This window comes from Cololabis saira, chromosome 4 (assembly GCF_033807715.1).
Source record: "Cololabis saira isolate AMF1-May2022 chromosome 4, fColSai1.1, whole genome shotgun sequence".
In the NCBI taxonomy this organism is placed as follows: domain Eukaryota; kingdom Metazoa; phylum Chordata; class Actinopteri; order Beloniformes; family Belonidae; genus Cololabis; species Cololabis saira.
The window spans coordinates 43,704,083-43,722,635 of record NC_084590.1 but is presented as its reverse complement, the minus strand read 5'-3'; the positions used below and the strand labels follow the sequence as shown (position 1 = coordinate 43,722,635).

The window sequence follows — 18,553 nt, the reverse complement described above, 5'->3', positions numbered from 1 at the left end:
ATGGCAAGTTGCCCTATAGAGGGTCTGCATTGACGTCACTTCCCCACTGGACCCTTACTGCACTGAGCGGCAAAAATGGCTGCAACTAGTGGAGAAGATGGGATAACAGCTGATTATCGGCTTAAATTGAAGGCAGTTGGACTTGACAGTGACCCGTACAGTTACCCCAAGAACCAGTGGTCCATGGACATTAATATTTGGTACAGTTACCAAGAACCAGTGGTCCATGGACATTAATATTTGGCCACGAATCGAGTTTCCTGATATTTATATGTACTTAATTTCTACACCGGGGAAATACACGAAGCAAAGCTTGAAGGCATACAAAAGTCTTGACGCTTGGTCCGACTTCAAAGCAGATTTGTTGGCGAAATGAAAGTGATGAGGACACCGAACTTTATGATTTGACCGTTTAACGTTAGCTACCCAAAAATCCATCATTACCTGATACAAAATGGGAACCGCAAATCCACGTTTCGGTGCCTGGAATCCAGTTGTTTCTGTGAATTGCAGCGATCCATTTGTCTCTCTTAAGCTTTTTTTTCGGCAGTCTGTAAAACAATAACTGATTTCTTGCTAAATCTATGAGTACAGTCGATCGCACAACAGCTCTTTCCCATTTTAGATGTTTTCCAGTTGCTCAAACTGAAAGTTTACACTGCCACTCAGTCTTTCTGCCACTCAGTGGGCGTAACCCGCTGTGAAGTCGCATCTGTGACGTCATGTGTACAGATATTCCCTCTATTTGCGTCTTTTTTACTGACATGTAACCAGACTTTCGAGCGTTTGTATCGCTTGGGCGTCACGTTTACTATTGACTGCTGGCTGTGATGACGTCATCCGTGCCCACTGGAATCGAAAAGGGATTCGTTTGCAAGTTTTGCAAACGATTCCAAGGAATTGAAACACTGGGAACCGGTTCTGAAGAAGAACCGGTTCTCGATTCCCATCCCTACCCCACGCTGAGTGGGTCGGGGTCGGGGTTGCTTCTCGTCTAAATGCAGAAGGTCATATCTGATCTTGAAGCTGTATTTTGGGCTGGTCAGCGTTGCTCAAGGGCACACAGTTTCTGTTTGTGTGTAAACTCCAGCAGCCAATAAAAGCGTGTTTGCAGCCTCACATGCCCCCATGCCTGAGTCCCGTTCTCACGTTACAGCCTATAACCTCACCAGCCGCCGTCGCCGCCGACTTTCTCTCTCTGGTCGTCGTCTGCAGCAGCAGCATGGTGTCTCAGGGGATTCAGATCACCGCCATCGCCATGGCCGTCATCGGCTGGGTGCTGGACATCGTGGTGTGCGCCCTGCCCATGTGGAAGGTGACGGCCTTCATCGGGGCCAACATCATCACGGCCCAGACGGTGTGGCAGGGCCTGTGGATGAACTGCGTGGTGCAGAGCACGGGCCAGATGCAGTGCAAGGTGTACGACTCCATGCTGGCGCTGCAGCAGGACCTGCAGGCGGCCCGCGCCATGACCATCATCTCCATCCTGCTGGGCGTCTTCGGCCTGATCATGTCCATCGCCGGGGGGAAGTGCACCAACTGCATCGAGGACGAAGCCAGCAAGGCCAAGACTTGCATCGTTTCCGGGGTGGCGTTCATCGTCTCGGGGCTCCTGGTTCTCATCCCCGTTTGCTGGTCCGCCAACTCCATCATCAGCAACTTCTACAACCCCATGCTTCTGCAAACGCAGAAGTTTGAGATGGGGGCGGCGCTGTACATCGGCTGGGCGGCCTCGGCGCTGCTGCTGATGGGGGGGGGGCTGCTGTGCTGGAACTGCCCTCCCAAGGAAGACCAGCGCCACTACGTCCCCAAGTTCACGCCCGTGAGGTCGGCGCCCGCGTCCAGGGAGTACGGGAAGGCTCCTTCCACTTCCAGAGAGTACGTGTGAGACACTTCCGGATCCCTCGGATGTCACAAGCCTGGATGATTACGATCCGTCCGGCTCTGCCACGAGCTCTGGGACGAACTCTGGTGGAGGTTTGTCCCAGAGGACACCAAGCCCAGAATCCATCACTGCTTCCAATTTAGCCGTCGGATTTGCATGAACGCCAGCAAAGCTGTTCCCCTGACTTCTCTTTAAATCAAGAGGCATTTCCAAGTATTCATATTCAAGCTGGATTATATTCTGATTGTTAAAAATAAGAGTAAATATTCACTCAGATGTTCATTTAGCTCTAAAATGAGTCGATTCTAATCTGCCTCTTTATCTGGTCCCACGTATGTCGTCATATTCACTCCATATGTCTGCTTTAAGAAGTTCTTGAAAGAGGCTGAAGCTCCTGTGAGCTGCATTCATGTTCCTGGTCTTAATCTCTGCTCAGTAAATTATTATTTCAGACTCATTAAATCAGTTTCTCTCAGCTCGTGCGGGTCGGTCTTGTTCAGGTATCAGGGTTGTTGGTGAGAACGGCTGCTCGAGCACTCTGTATTTAATCCTCTTTTGTTGTTTATATGTATCTGTTTTTGTTGTCTGTTTTCATCTGCAAACCTTTATATTTTATATAATTCTGAAATGTATGAATATTACTTCTTTATCTTATTTATCTAAACTGTAAATAGGCCATATTCACTGCTGTTCTACTTTGTCAAATATTAAATTTAATTTCCGATGCAAATCCAAAATGACAAATAAGTTCTGTCTAAGTCTAAATCGCTGCTTTGTCGCTGTAAATAAACGCTACCGTAGCTGAATTATTCGTTTTCAGTCTGATTATTATATGGGAGAGCTGTGAGTTGTGTTTGCAGCTTGTTGATGACATAACAGGCTGCGTTCACAGGTGATACAGGTGAAACCTTCCAGTGGAGAAGGAAGAGAGAAACTCACAACATTTGCATATTCAAGGTGCACAGATGTTCCTCCACAGCAATGTCCTGGATTACATCGTAGAAAAGATGCTTCCACAATAAACTAAAAATAATATTCAGATGAAAACTGAACAGTAAGAACAGAATTATTTCTTATGACAGAATATATTTGTATCTTACCTGATGCCTGTTTTTAAAGTTAAGTTTTTTTACAGTAATGCAGTATAAAACTGTGTAAATCAAGTCTTTTTTAAACAACTATGGTTTAAAGCTGTACTTTGAAACCACAAATGACCCTTAAATAATTTAAAAACATCAACACAAAAGGAGAAATGTGTTTGAGTTGTGGATCAACAAGTATCAGAACGATTGCCAGAGTATCAGAAGTGTGTCGTCAGAGTGTTTTTCCACAAAGGTTTCAGTCATGGGACGTTGTGGGGATTTGTAATCACTGCACTGTGGTTGTTTACCCGGAAATAACCGAGCCTTCTTTCTTATCTGTTTGGTTTGCACGTCAGAGCGTCTGCCACATCTTGTTTCCTTCTGCTCTCGTTGCATCTTAAAGATCTTCAAAACACGATCAACGTATCAACACCTCAGACTTTCGGGCAGAATTAGGAATAAAAAGATTCAGCGTCTCTGAAAAATCATATTCCTGTAAGATCTCAAAAGCACTGCTCTCTGTTTTGCACAAAACACTTAACCCTTGTGCTGTCTTTGGGTCAAGGGAGGGTGAAGGGAGAAAAGAAGGAATGAAGGAAAGAAGGAAGTAAGGAAGAAAGGAGAAAAGAAGGAAGGAAGTAGGAAAGGGAGTAAGGAAGGGAGAAAAGATGGAAGGACGGAAAGAAGGAAGTAAGGAAGAAAGGAGAAAAGAAGGAAGGAAGTAGGAAAGGGAGGAAAGAAGGGAGAAAAGATGGAATGAAGGAAAGAAGGAAGAAAGGAGAAAAAGAAGGATGGAAGTAAGAAAGGGAGTAAGGAAGGGAGAAAAGATGGAAGGAAGGGAGAAAGAAAGGAAGGGAGAAAAGGAAAGAAGGGAGGGAGGGAAGAAGGAAGGAATGGATAAAATAAGGAAAGAAGGAAGGAAAAGCAAAGAAGGTAATAAAGGAACGAATGACGGAAGGGAGGTAGGAAGAAAAAGGAGTAAAGGAGGGTAAAAAAGGAGGAAAAGAGGAAAGGAAGAAGGAAGGAGAGATCATGGCAGGAGGAGGAAAGAAGGATAGAAGAATTGGGTCATTTTGACTTAAAGACAGCACAAGGGTTAAACTTTCTCAACTTTTCCACTAAACATGAAGGAAAATGAAAATAATTTGACATTATTTTGACGGCTGAGTGTGATGTTAAGCAGCTGCAGGAGTTTCATTGTGGGATTCTGCATGTTAAGTGTGTTTGTGGAGGCTCGGGGAGGAGATGGTTTACAGGTGGATGCTCCTCCTCTCCAGCTGGAATCCTGTCTGACCAGAGGAGCTGGCCTGACGGCAGCGCCGCCCGCCTCCCTCACACTCGCTCCCCAGCAGCCGGCGAGAGCGCCGCCTGATCCAGACCTGCACCGACGAGCTGCCGTCTCCCTCCGTGACCCGCCGCTGCACCGCTGCACCATGGGGAGGATCGGCAAGGAGGTGGCGGGCCAGGTCCTCAGCTTCGTGGGCCTGGTCCTGGCGGCCGTGACCTGCGGCATCCCCATGTGGAGGGTGACCTCCTACATCGGGGCCAACATCGTGACGGGCCAGATCGTGTGGGACGGCCTGTGGATGAACTGCGTGATGCAGAGCACGGGCCAGATGCAGTGCAAGCTGAACGAGTCCCTGATGCGGCTGACGCCGGACCTGCAGGCCGCCCGCGCCCTGGTCATCATCTGCCTGGTCTTCGGCATGATCGGCTTCATGCTCTCCTTCGTGGGCGCCAGGTGCACCAGCTGCCTGGACAAGGACGCGTCCAAGGCCAACGTGGTGATCATCGCCGGCTGCCTGCTCATCCTGTCGGCCGTGCTGGTCCTGGTCCCCGTCTGCTGGTCCGCCGCCATCACCGTGTCCGACTTCGAGAACCCGCTGACCATCGAGACGCAGCGGCGGGAGATCGGCGCCTCCATCTACATCGGCTGGTCGGCGGCGGCGCTGCTGCTGATCGGGGGCATCACCCTGACCACGTCCTGCCCCCCCCAGAGGCCCCTGTACCAGGGCTACCCGCAGGGGCCCATGTACCCGTACGCCCCGGTGAACCGGGCCCCCTACGGCCCCGTGTACGCCCCGGCCTCCAGCCAGCCCTACACGGCCTCGGGGACCTACGTCCCCAGCAAGCCGTACGCCGCGCCGGCTGTCTACTCCCCCCGCCAGTTCATCTAAAACTGAAGTAAAACTCCAGGAGTTTCAGTAGGAGGTTAAAACTGTACCAGAACATGTTGTTCTCCTGAAGGATGGTACGTAATTTAATACACTGTGATTTCAAATGAATTGATCTTTGTTTACAGTTTCTATCTTGTGATTATTTGCAACGTGTAAATCTTGGATTTAAAGGAATATCGTGTCCTCAGTCGTCCCTAAAGACGTCACGGTCCAAGTGGATTTATTTCCTTGAAGTGATGTTTTATTATGTCTTTGTTTTTCCGCAAATGTCACTTTATTTTGTTTGGTTATTAAAAAGATGTTTAATAAAATTCTTCAATTGTCACTATTTGTTTGTGGAGTCATTTGGGATGGAAATATAAAATCTAATGAATATAAAATGGAATAAATACAAAATGTAATACACAAAAAAATCTAATAAATAAAAAATCTAATAAATATTAAATCTAATAAATAAGAAATATAATATATATAAAATCTAATAAATATAAAATATATCTAATAAATAAAAAATTGAATGAATATAAAATGTAATACATATAATATCTAATAAATAAGAAATCTAGTACATATAAAATCAAATAAATAAAAAATATAATATATATAAAATCTAATAAATATAAAATCTAATACATATAATATTTAATAAATAAAAAGTTGAATAAATATGAAATCTAATAAATATAAAATCTAATACATATAATATCTAATAAATATTAAATATAATAAATATTAAATATAAATAAAAAGTCTAATAAATAAAAAATCTAATAAATATAAAATCTAAAAAATATCAAATCTAATAAATAGAAAAATCAAATAAATAGAAAATCTAACAAATAAAAAAATCAAATAAATATAAAACTTAATAAATAAAAAATCAAATAAATATAAAATCTAGCTCCTGTAAAATCTAGTTGTAGCTCCTCTGTGTGCTTGTTTAACTCAGAAAAAAAGATAACCTCATAAATCGGTGCAGAAATTACTGATTTTGAAATTAATATCTAAAAAACTAAAGCGAGAAACATGATCAGTAAAAAAACACAAGACCCTATTTTAAATTCAGAGTTTGTGAATGAATCTAATCACCACTGATCAATACCACTTTGATCAGGTGATGGATTCCTGTAAGTAACTGACTCACGGCCGAACAAAAGTAAAACCTAAAACCAGGAAAACACCATAGATGGAGAATTCTCATCACATCCGGTGAAACTCACGCCCGACTTGGTGTTTTCTTTTGAGCCTGAAACCATTTCCCTGATGGGACTTCCCGGTCCCGGTCCTGGCGTCCTGTCATGGCGTCCCAGCCAGCCGACCAATGAGCAGCCAGCATCAGTTAGGCGCATTGTTTGAATGAGAAAAAAAAAAAAAGGTTTCTCTTCCAGGACCTCATTTACATGAACTGATGCTCATCGGGCCGAAACCAAACCCCGTCCCCTGGCCAACAATGCCGGGAATCTGGCCGGACAGGTAAATCCCCACCTGCGCTGGTTTCAGCTCAGAGGGAAGGGCGGCTTTGGCTCCGCCTTCAAGACGGAGATCTTAAAAGAGGCTGGCAGCGTCTTCTGTCAACCTTACAACCCAAGCCGACTCGCTTCACTCTCGTCATTCGCTTCACTCTCTTCATTCGCTTTACTGGCTTCATTCAGCCTCACTAATCCTCACTCGGACTTCACCATGGTGTCAATGGGACGGCAGATGTTGGGCTTCACCCTCGGCATCATCGGCTTCCTGGGCTCCATCATCATCTGCGCCCTGCCCATGTGGAAGGTGACGGCCTTCATCGGGGCCAACATCGTGACGGCGCAGACGGTGTGGGAGGGCCTGTGGATGAACTGCGTGATGCAGAGCACGGGCCAGATGCAGTGCAAGATCTACGACTCTCTGCTGGCGCTGCCCCAGGACCTGCAGGCGGCCCGCGCCCTGGTGGTGGTCGCCATCATCGCCGCCGCCCTCGCCATCATCCTGGGCGTCATCGGGGGCAAGTGCACCAACTTCGTGGAGGACAAGGACACCAAGATCAAGGTGGCCATCGCGGCGGGGGCCATCTTCATCTGCGCGGGGGTGCTGGTGCTGGTGCCCGTGTGCTGGTCGGCCAACACCATCATCCGGGACTTCTACAACCCCATGCTCATCAGCGCCCAGAAGAGGGAGCTGGGCGCGGCGCTGTACATCGGCTGGGGCACGGCGGCGCTGCTGATCCTGGGCGGGGCCCTGCTCTGCAGCACCTGTCCTCCCAAGGAGCAGGGCCCGGAGTACCCGGTCAAGTACTCCGACACCAAGTACTCGCCGGCCCGGTCGGCCGCCACCAGCCGGGCCTACGTCTGAGCGCCGCCCGCCCACAGAGACTTAAGTTATTCTAATGTTCCTGAATGAGTTTCTGCCGCCCGAACTGGGTCATGTGACCGAGCCAGACGAGGGGGGGCGTTCTTGAGAGACACTGAGGATCCTTGGATTGAGAGAACTGTGATAACCGGGTCTGGAGGTGTTTTTAAATCAAGCTGCTGTCACGCCTGATTATTCTCCGAGTGTCTGAACGTCTCAGCCGGGCTGCGAGGATGTAAATGTAGTGCTGCGCCCGTATATAGATATATATATATATATATATGTGTGTGTGTATGTTGATTTATGTGATTTATATGAAATGTTTTCCTATGTTTGTTCTGTGGTGGAAACCACAAAGAAAATTAATCATTTGTAATAAAACTCCTGATATTACACTGTCTTTGTAAGAGGTTTTCTTCTGAGGGATATTTAAAGTTGACCATTAAAAGCAGCTTCAGATAAACCAGAACTGCTGGTTTTAACTGTATAAACTAAGTGAGAGTTGAAGTTGAAGCTGTTGAGCAGCAAAAGAACAAAAACATCCGGTAGTTTGAACTTTTCTTCAAACGGGTTGAACCGGTTCCTCGGGTCCATTCCAGTCTTGGTTGTTCTGTCGGTTTGAGAGTTTCAGCAGGAGGAAACATCAAACAATCAAAAGGTTTAAGGTCTGAATCACTGTAAACATCGGAGAGTCATATATGTATATATACATATATTAGGGCTGGGACTTTATCGCATCAATTACGATTAATTAATTACAGAAAAATAACGCAACAAAAAAAAATAACGCATTTAATCCCAATTTACTTTTGCACTCCAAACAGTGCGGAATGTTTCTCATTGCACGAGTTCCCGGTAGAAGTTACCCGTTTAATTTTACTAAACAGAAACAAATGTGTTTAAGACATAGACAGTTTACAAAAAGTCCTGAAAAAGCTTGAATATAACTAACTTGAATTTAAGTTTGTGCCTTGTGGACGATGCAATCATATTCCTATTATTCATATTGCACTTTATGTTAACACTCAGTTATCAAAATAAACACAATTTTGTTGTTTAAGGTCATTTATGTGTCAATTCAATGATTCAGTCATATACCAAAATGCATTTAAATTGAAAAATGTTGCTTCTCGTTTCAAATATTGATATGCGATTAATTGCGATTAATTAATTACAAAGCCTCTAATTAATTAGATAATTTTTTTTAATCCAGCCTCACCACTAATAATATATAATATGTATATATATATATATATATATATATATATATATATATATATATATATACATACATACATATATATATATATATATATATATATATATATATATATATATATATATATATATATATATATATATATATATATATATATATATATATATATATATATATATATATATATATATATATATATATACCTGCCATTGTTTATGTTATGTTTATGTAATAATTGCTCGGGGGCGCCTAGAGACAACTTCTGTTGTAATGGATGCTACATAAATAAAATTGAATTGAATTGAATTGAATATACAAGGTATAAATTCACATATACAAGGTGTAAATTCACATATACAAGGTGTAAATTCAGTCTCCTGATAGTATATAAATGATAATGATAAATGCTAAAATATGTGCATATATATATGCACATATTCTGAAATGTATGAATATTACTTCTTTATTTTATTTATCTAAACTGTAAATATGCCATATTCACTGCTGTGCTACTTTGTCATAGATGAAATTTCATTTCCGATACAAATCCCAAATGACAAAGGTCTGTCTAAGTCTAAATCGCTGCTTTTTCACTGTAAATAAACGCTACCATAGCTGAATTATTCGTTTTCAGTTTGATTATTATATCAGAGAGCTGTGAGTTGTGTTTGCAGCCTTCCTTGCCATATTCACTGCTGTGCTACTTTGTCAAAGATGAAATTTCATTTCAGCATTTATTATTATTTATATACTATCAAGAGACTGAATTTACACCTTGAAGGTTCATTCAATCAGCCCCAGGGTGTGAAACCCAAAGTAATCATGTTATTTATAGTAATAATTAATAATTAATAGCAATTATTATTACTTTCTAATTATATTATAATAGGCAAGGCAAGGCAAAGGCAAATGTATTTATAAAGCACATTTCACATGACTCAATGTGCTCAAATACATAAACAAACAAACAAAATTACAAGTTTACAATAACAGAAATAGACAGAAATAGATAATAATTAAGTAAGAAAAAAGAGTAAGAGGAAAGAAATAAACAACAGAAACGTGACAAAATGACCTGATTAACATTTGTATTAATCTCTCATCCTTCACTCAGCAGTGAGTTCACACATGACGACCCAGTTCCACCGTCAGCATGACTGTCACGTGACGTGTAATCGGTCTGTGAAAGACTCTCCGCTCCAGAAAAACCCGTCTTAGCGACTCTCCTGCAACGGTGCAACCTGTTAGTCCTCGTTTCAGCGCGCTTATCCAACTTTAGTGCCCATAATTGTAAAACTGTGACCTCACTGACTCCCCTACATCCTACATCACCATCCTGAGATAAAACTGATCTGTGGTCACCTGGCGGCTCCGTCCTGGGGGGGGTTCTGACACCAGAGAGCAAATCTCACCAATGTTGTTTGTTCTTAACTTTTCATTTCATTTGATTTAATTTAATTTAAGTTTAATTGCTGCCCTCCCACCGACATTTAATTATTCTCACAGGACTACATGCACCCTCAATATAGACCGCCTCAACCGAGACCAATCATCAATCAGCTGAGATCAGATATGTGTGAATAGTATGAATAGTAAATGTTACTGATTTAAATTGGACTTAATCTGGAGATGAAACCTGAATTTTAAATATTAAAGGTACAATTATCAACTTGAAATTATATTATTTACCATTATAGTAATCAGATTACACCGTATATCAGCATCACTGATTATTCAAACGAGGCCTTTATAAACACAAAACTGTAATAAAATACAGACACATGCAGATGCACCAAAACATTAAATCAAATGCAAAATACAAATAGTTTACAAAACTGTACATTAACAAGCTGATCTGCTGATCACCAGATTCTGTCACCTTGGTGCAACGGACTCTCAGTTATCCGAGTCCAAGACCGAGAGACCCGAAACAAGACCAAGACCACAAAAAAACGGTCCCTAGACCTACAAGTCTAATCCTCAACACACTGCACTTCTTTATTTCTGTCCTTTTCTGATTACAAATACCTGGATGTCTTATGTCTCATTTCTTATTCACACACACTCCATCACATCACACACTTTCCAAACTGAATCCATCACTGTATGGTCTCCTCTTTCCCACTTTTGTTGATCTTAGTCCACTTCGGCTGAATTTCTTTCTCTTTTTGTTCTTCTTTCTCTTGAGGGACTAATAAAATATAGTAGACTGCCAAGAGGGCTGATGAGGTTTGTTTGAAGATCCGCAGCGGGGGGGGGGGGGGGGGGGTGGGGGGGGGGTGGGGGGGGTAGGAGGTGGTCAGGGTGATGCCCCCAATCAGCAGCAGCAGATGGCGGCGGACCAGCAGAAGGTCCCCCCCGCTGCCTCCGCGGCGGGGCGCCCCTCTGGTCTTGGGCAAGCTGACCCCCTGCCGGGTGGGGGTCGTTGGCCTGGAGGGTGAGGGCCTCCTGGCCACGTGTCCGGCCCGGACCGGGTGGCCGGGAATTGCCTGGGTCGCGGTCCGCCGCCGCGGGATCTCTGGCTGGGGGCCCCCTAGGCCACCGCCGGGGGGGGGGGGCCTCGCAGGCGGTGGGTTGCCTCCCTCCTACTTCTCCCCTCTTTGGGGTGGCTGGTGGCCTGGGTTCCGGGCTCTTCCGTGTCGGCCTCTGGTCTCGCGGGTGGCGGGGTTGCTCCCACCACTCCCCCACTATAGATACACTTCAGGTGGAGCTTTGTTTGGTTTATCTCACACACACACACACACACACACACACACACTAACACACACACACACACATACACACACACACACACACACACACACACACACACACACACACATAGCTACATACACATATATACACTCACGCACACATACACACACACACACACACACACACACACACACACACACACACACACACACACACACACACACACACACACACACACACACACACACACACACACACACACACACACGCATGATCATATACATACACGCATACACACACATAGACATACACACTGGCTTGTTCACCTGCATGCTGCTCTGTAGTTTTTGGGGTTAGGTAGCGGTAGCTTAGCTCAGACTGCGATCAGATCTCAAGATTTTGGTCGATTGCTGTTCGTGTTTTGGTCGGCTCCGTGTCGGTTTTGTCGGTTTTGTGTTTTGTTTGTGGTTTTTTGTTGCAGATTTCCAGTGCTTGACGTGTGTCTCCGTGTGTTCCTGCTTCCTGGATTGGCAGTGGATGTCGCCCAAAAAAAAAAAAAAAGAAGATTAAAATATAAACTTATGTCTAGGTTTTTATCAAACTTGGTATTAACCATTAAAGGGGACCTATTATGGCATCTAATGCCCCTTTTGCACTAGTCCCGCTTCAACTCGGTTCTAACCGCCACGGCCCCGTTTTGCGCTTTTGCACTAGGGCTGAGACAGGTAGAGCCGCTCCAAGCCGATACTATTTCTGTAACCATTCTGGCGGGGCGGGTGCTATGATAATGAGGCATGTGCTGATTGGCTGCCTGAATGACGCGATACACCGCTACGAAAAAAGTACAGTACAGTTGAGCAGAAATACTTCATCACCCCTGACAAGAACATAACCGCTGCCTCATCTGGAGTGGCGGTTCTGAGCTGCACATTTCTGTGGGACAGGAGTTTACAAAGTTACTTATGACATTGTAGTTTAACCAAGTTACACTGCAGAGCAACAGAAAAAGAAAGCAAAGCCTCTGGCGCTGCTGGAGACGCCCAGAGAGGAGCGTTCAACTTGGCAGAGCTGTAACGTTGCCTACACGCCACATCACCACAAATAAACACCGTTCTGGAGATCTTTTTAGGCCATGCTGCCGTTAAAGTATGTGAACCCTCTTCACGACTCGGAGAGCTGAGCATCAACTCTTAGCTCAGCTCATCCTGACATCTTGAGTCTGCAGACGTTTTATTTTCTCTAGATGTTCCTGACTCAACAGCTCGCTTTAGTCCAACGTACACTTTGTGTCACAACAAATTTAACGTTGAGACAAATCAGCATTTGCACTATAAATGTTTACTGACTTTGTTTTTAATATTGGTCTGAACCATACCTGTCAAGTCTACCGTTTTGGCCGGGAAACTACCGTATTTTACCTTTCTTTTCCGACTTCCCCACGTATTAGTATTTTCCTGTAAATTTCCCGTTTTATAATATAATAATTCTTAAACAGCATTCCTGTGCCGCTCCAAACTGAATTGTCACTAACCTCGTGAGAACTGCCACTTGCTGTAGCAACAAATCAGAGATGGATGGAACGAGAGTGAAGACATTTCTGCTAAAAAAGCGAAGACTTCATTTAAATATCTCTAAAAATGGGAAATGAGTTTACTTTCTTAAAGAGGAGCAGGATGGGGCAGAGACCCACATGAGTTAAAATGACAAATTAAAATAAAATGTAAATGTTTCACTTGAAGACAATCAATATAAACTGAAAATATTTAAAATAAATAAATGTGCTTTAATTCCCTTTTGTGTTTTCATTTAGGCTCTATTATAGGAACTACATACGTAGGAATCTCCACAGTATTTCAGTGTCAACAAAGGTCGTCTCATCCGATTCTGATCACATAATTGTAGTTTGTAAGTGATTGACAGGTAAATATTTTAGATTTCTCCTAAATATGTCTTAAAATGTAGGATACTGGACCTCAGTAGGACTGGTGGGACAGTGGTAGAAAATTGCAGTCAGAATACATGGTGAAAAACGGAAAAAAAAAAAGAAGAACAATATACAAGACAATTCGACATAGAACGATTAAGTTCAGTATAGTACAATAACATAACTTAACACAATGGATAGAATCTTTGATCCTAAAGTGCTTCACACCAAACCTAGTGGATTATGAAATGAATAATGCGTCTATAATTTATTTAGCAGAGCTGTACTGGAGGGTATAAAAGATCTTTGGGCCCGGGAGGTCCACAGAGGCGGTACCTGTACCCAGTACTCGAGTTGTAAAAAAAAATCAGGGGGGATGGTGGATTTTATCATATGGGGACAGATAATTTGTGCTGATTACAAATAATATAATATATTACAAATAATAGCACTGACCAAAACACCTGCAGGAATACTGCAGGAATGACATAGCAGCAGTTAAATGCAGCCTTCTGTAAGCTTTAAATATCCACTGGGCTTACATCAAATACATCAAAACACAACAATAAAAAACACTTTTCTGAACTTATCAATATGACTCTGTCCTTCACAGGATAAGTAAAATGGATCACTGCAAAAACTCAAAATCTTAACAAGAATATTTGTCTTATTTCTAGTTAAAATGTCTCATTTTAGTAAAAAAATCTCATTACACTTAAAACAAGACTCATCACTGGAAAAAACAACAATTTTCACCTGTTTCAAGTAGATTTTAGCTTGAAATAAGTAAAAACCTCTGCCAGTGGAACAAGATTTTATTGCTTGTAATGAGAAGATAAATCTTGTCCCACTGGCAGATTTTCCTACTTATTTCAAGTGAAAATTTACTTGAAACAGGTGAAAATTGTCAAATAAGTTATTTTTCTGGTGTTATGTTTCTGGTGATGACTCTAAATGTTGAAATAGCAGTAAAACCACATTCATTGATGAAATGACATAAGGGATGGAAAGGGGGGATGGCAGTTTTACAGGGGGATGATTTGGACTTTTTTTATTTCAGGGGGGATGCCATCCCCCCTCATCCCCCCTCAACTCCAGTACTGCATGTACCTCTGCCCTGATGGTAACAGCAGATATTCTGCATTTAGGGGATGAGATACATCACTGCAGATGTCCCTCCCTTTCCCAGTCACACGGGATTAGCAGAGCCGGGACAAACTGACTTGTTGTTGGCCTACAATCTTGCTAGACATGTTGACAATCTTACTCTATCAGTCATAGTAAAGTAAATATCCTTTTATCTCAATAAAGAACCTTGTTGTATTACTCTTTCCTGGTGACAAAGCCTGTTTATTTATTGTGGAAAAGCACCCGAGCTCATCTAAATCTGCCCTGGGAGAACCGGCCCGTCAGGTACGCAGCAGGTCACTGTTTCAGGAACAGAAACGGTGACTCACGGTTCCAGGGGCTGGAGTTAAACGTGACGCACGGCTTGGGCAGTTTTCCCCGGCCCTATTTTATAATAGATCCGTGGGCCCTACGAGGGTTTGCTGCTTGGTGAGCGACCGTGGCCCCCCTGGAGATTTGGGGGTGATGATGCTGTTAGTGCAGTGTAAACAGGCCAGGTGGAGCAGGCCGTGTCAGCTAACCTAGATATACAGGAAGGATCTGAAGAATTTCTGACCTTAAAAACAAAACATTTCCTGCCCTTTTAAACAAGTGTACACAGAAAGAAGAAGGAGATTCTTGTACAGAGGTGTGGACACATTAATCCCATAGTTATTCACGATTTCAGGTCCCACCTTCACACCAACGCGATAAGATCAAATCACTAGTTGCAAAATAAAACCCAGAGTTATGGGTGTTAGGAGCTTTTTATCCGTATCGTCTGACTTTTATTGAATTTTTACATTTATTGTATTGTTTTTATTCTTTGTGAAGCACCTTATGACATTCCCTTGTCTGTGAAAGGTGCTATATAAATAAACTTTGCTTGCTTACTTACTTACTTACTTGTACATTTGTAAGTGACATAAAAAAAATAATAACACCTTCTTTTATATCTTCTCATGAAATGATCGTAGATAAAAAGAGGAACATAAAGGAGGAATGTTTCTGAAAACAAAATGATTCCAAATTCAGTATATTTTCACACACTTATGGTTTAAAAAAAAAGAAGAGTTTTCTGTTTTTTTACTGATCATTTTACAGCAGACAGTATAAACTATATACAGTGGAAACTAACAATGAGGTCCTATAAGGTGCAAACTTTAACACGGTAAACACACATTTAATGGGGTATATGAAATAAAACCAAACAGCTCAGAACGGCCGAGGGGCCGAGGCATCCAGGGGTTTAAGATAATTCAGTTGTTACTTCCTCAAAATGATGATTACACATTTTTAACACTTTATACACTAAATAAATATTCCACTGACAATACAAGCAAAAAGGACATTTTTTAATCAGAAAATATATATTTTAAATGGATAACATCTGAAAAACATTTTTTTTAAATGTACCAAAAAATATAAATATCTTTCTGCATCAAAGTCACAAAAACGTGATTTTTTTTTAAAATTGTACATTGATTTAGTTTTAAATCCTCAGAAATAATCGATCTGAAACCTCATACTACATTATTCATAAACTACAAACTAAACTAACAAAACTTCCAACTGATAAGGATAAGGACCAACTTAGCCACGCCCACAGGTAACCACGCCCATGCGTAACCACGCCCCTCTCTCGGTAGTGTTTCGTGGCGTTTATCTTTTGTCACAGCGCCCCCTGGCGGCCCTCCGCCGCCACTACTGGAAAACCCTTAAACAATTGTCTCGTGACGTCACGAACAACAAGAGATCTGAATGTTGAGCAGCTGAAACCTGCGTCATCCACAATTACAAACATTTAGATTTAGATAAGAGTAGATTCAAATTAGATATTTTTGTCATTGTTAAATAACAATGACATTAAAAGTGCCATCAGTCAGTGCTAAAAAATAAATAGATAAATACTATAGTATGGAAAACATTTACACACAACATAAAAAAAAAAAAAGTAACTGATTAAAACCAATAAATAATTAAAAACAGCCTACACATGCACACAATACATAACATAATGCCCAGTAGTGACATTATGATGTCTGCAGACTCTGGGAAATGCACTGTTCTGATACTGTTGGATCTTTCCTCGGCATCTGACACTGTCAATCATCAAATCTTGATAACAAGACTGCAGGTTTGGTTGGAATGTCTGGACCGGTTCTATCGTGGTAGGAGCTTTAGTTATCAGTAAACCAGTTCCTGTCTGACTCTGCTGATTAGCTGTGCGGAGTACCTCAGGGTTCTGTTTTGGGTCCACTTTTGTGTTTATTATGTTACCCCATTGGGTAAGAAAATCCAGGAGTTTGCTGATGTTTCATATCATTTATTTGCAGACTATATCGAGCTGTACTACTGCGCTTTTAAGGCCTCTGAGATTCAGAAATGTTAACCTTTGATGGGGGGCCTTGCGCAGATAAAACAGTGACTCGGAGCAAATTCTATGCAGTTGAACTTGGATAAAACTGAATTTCTGGTGATTGGCCCTGATGATGTCATTCCAACTATCAAGCGGTTTTTCTGTGATTTGAGTGTCTCATTTAAGCCAAGCCAAAGACATCTTGGTGTTGTCTTTGAGAAAGAAATGTCATTAGAACAAAACTCCAAACAGCTGATGAGGAACTGTTTTTTACCATTTAAGGAATATTTCCAAACCAAGAACAGCTGTTTCTAAAGATGATTTAGAGCTAATTATTCCTGCTTTTGTGTTGTCTCGTTTGGACGACTGCAACAGTTTGTTTTCTTGCCTAAACAAGAAGGAACTGTCTCGTCTTCAGGGAGTCCAAAACTCTGCAGCAAAGCTGCTGACCTGCTCTGATAGACGGCTCTGATCTTCACTGGCTCTCCGTGTCTCTTTCTTTTAACTTTGTTTTAACTGGACCGATCTCCCGCCGTCTCTACATCTGCTGGACTCCATCAATGTTTTTAGGAGCAAACTTTAAAACCCACGCTCCAAGCTTTTAAACATCAGGTTGTTTTATGACCATCATGTTGATTTGTACTTTTATTCTAGTTTTTTATCTGTATTGTCTCGTTTTTATTGTATTTTTACTTTTATCGTATTGTTTTTATTTACCTTGTGACGTTCCCTTGTCTGTGAAAGCTGCTATAGAAATAAACTTTACTTACTTACTAACTTACAATCCTTCATCAGTCACAGTTTGTTTTTGAGTGAATTGAGTTTTGTTACAGCTGTAGGATAAAAACTGTCTGAATCCGGTTGTTCTTGTTTTTTATTGCTCTTTAGCTTCTACCTGAGGGCAACAGTGCAAACACAGAGAGTCCAGGGTGAGAAGTGTCCTTTGTGATCTATTTTGCCTTCTTAAGACAGCGGCCGTGTGTAAGTCCTTAACTTTTATAATGAATGACATAAAAAAAGAGAATTCCTATATTTGTTAAATTTGATCACTTATTTCTGCCAGTCACATTAAAGGTTTAAATCATTTCCTCGTGGTTTCACTCAGTTCTGCTGAACTTCAATTTACAAAAAAGGGGAAAATAAAATCAAATCAGGCTCCTTGTCCTTAAACGACCACAGCTGCATGGAGGTCTGCTGAAACATGTATTTATTTATTTATTTCGTGCATGGTAGTGCATAGTTTGACAATATTACAGTAGTACATTTGTACACTTCAATCTACACACCCATGACCAAAAAGGAGCAGGATGAAGACAAGTCTTATTTTACCTGCCCCTTATTCAAAAGCAAAACAAAAAGAATAGTCAATGTAACCAATATTTACAAAAATATACACTTAAATAGAAACAACCCCATATATCAATAGTACTGTTTAAGTCCCAGCCTATTCATGATCATATAACTTAAATATTTTATCTTTATACATTTTTTTGAACCTAAGTACATTTGTACATTCCTTTAAATCATTTTGTAGAGAGTTCCACAGTTTTACTCCCATAACCGATATACACATCTGCTTGAGAGTGGTCCTTGCATACTGATGTTTGAAATTATATTTCCTTCTATAATCTATAACTTCTGGATTCGAAAAAACAAACTGCTGTAGATTACTTGGTAATACTTTTCTTTTTGCCCTATGCATAACTAATAATGTCTGTAACTCAACTATTTCTTTAAATTTAATAAGTCCTGAATTAATAAATAATCTGTTGGTGTGT

General features: G+C 41.8%; 3 protein-coding genes across 3 annotated transcripts; all 3 read left to right on the top strand.

Moving 5' to 3' along the window:
- Positions 1 to 1,146: 1,146 nt before the first annotated feature.
- LOC133442004 (claudin-4-like) lies at positions 1,147 to 2,702 on the top strand. The gene has a single exon (XM_061719871.1). It carries the CDS (start codon positions 1,223 to 1,225, stop codon positions 1,886 to 1,888), a length of 666 nt encoding a protein of 221 aa, XP_061575855.1. The 5' UTR covers positions 1,147 to 1,222; the 3' UTR covers positions 1,889 to 2,702.
- A 1,587-nt stretch (positions 2,703 to 4,289) lies between these two features.
- On the top strand, positions 4,290 to 5,469 carry cldnf (claudin f). The gene has a single exon (XM_061719870.1). It carries the CDS (start codon positions 4,401 to 4,403, stop codon positions 5,142 to 5,144), a length of 744 nt encoding a protein of 247 aa, XP_061575854.1. The 5' UTR covers positions 4,290 to 4,400; the 3' UTR covers positions 5,145 to 5,469.
- A 1,263-nt stretch (positions 5,470 to 6,732) lies between these two features.
- Positions 6,733 to 7,878, top strand: cldne (claudin e). The gene has a single exon (XM_061719869.1). It carries the CDS (start codon positions 6,825 to 6,827, stop codon positions 7,473 to 7,475), a length of 651 nt encoding a protein of 216 aa, XP_061575853.1. The 5' UTR covers positions 6,733 to 6,824; the 3' UTR covers positions 7,476 to 7,878.
- The last annotated feature ends 10,675 nt before the right edge of the window (positions 7,879 to 18,553 follow it).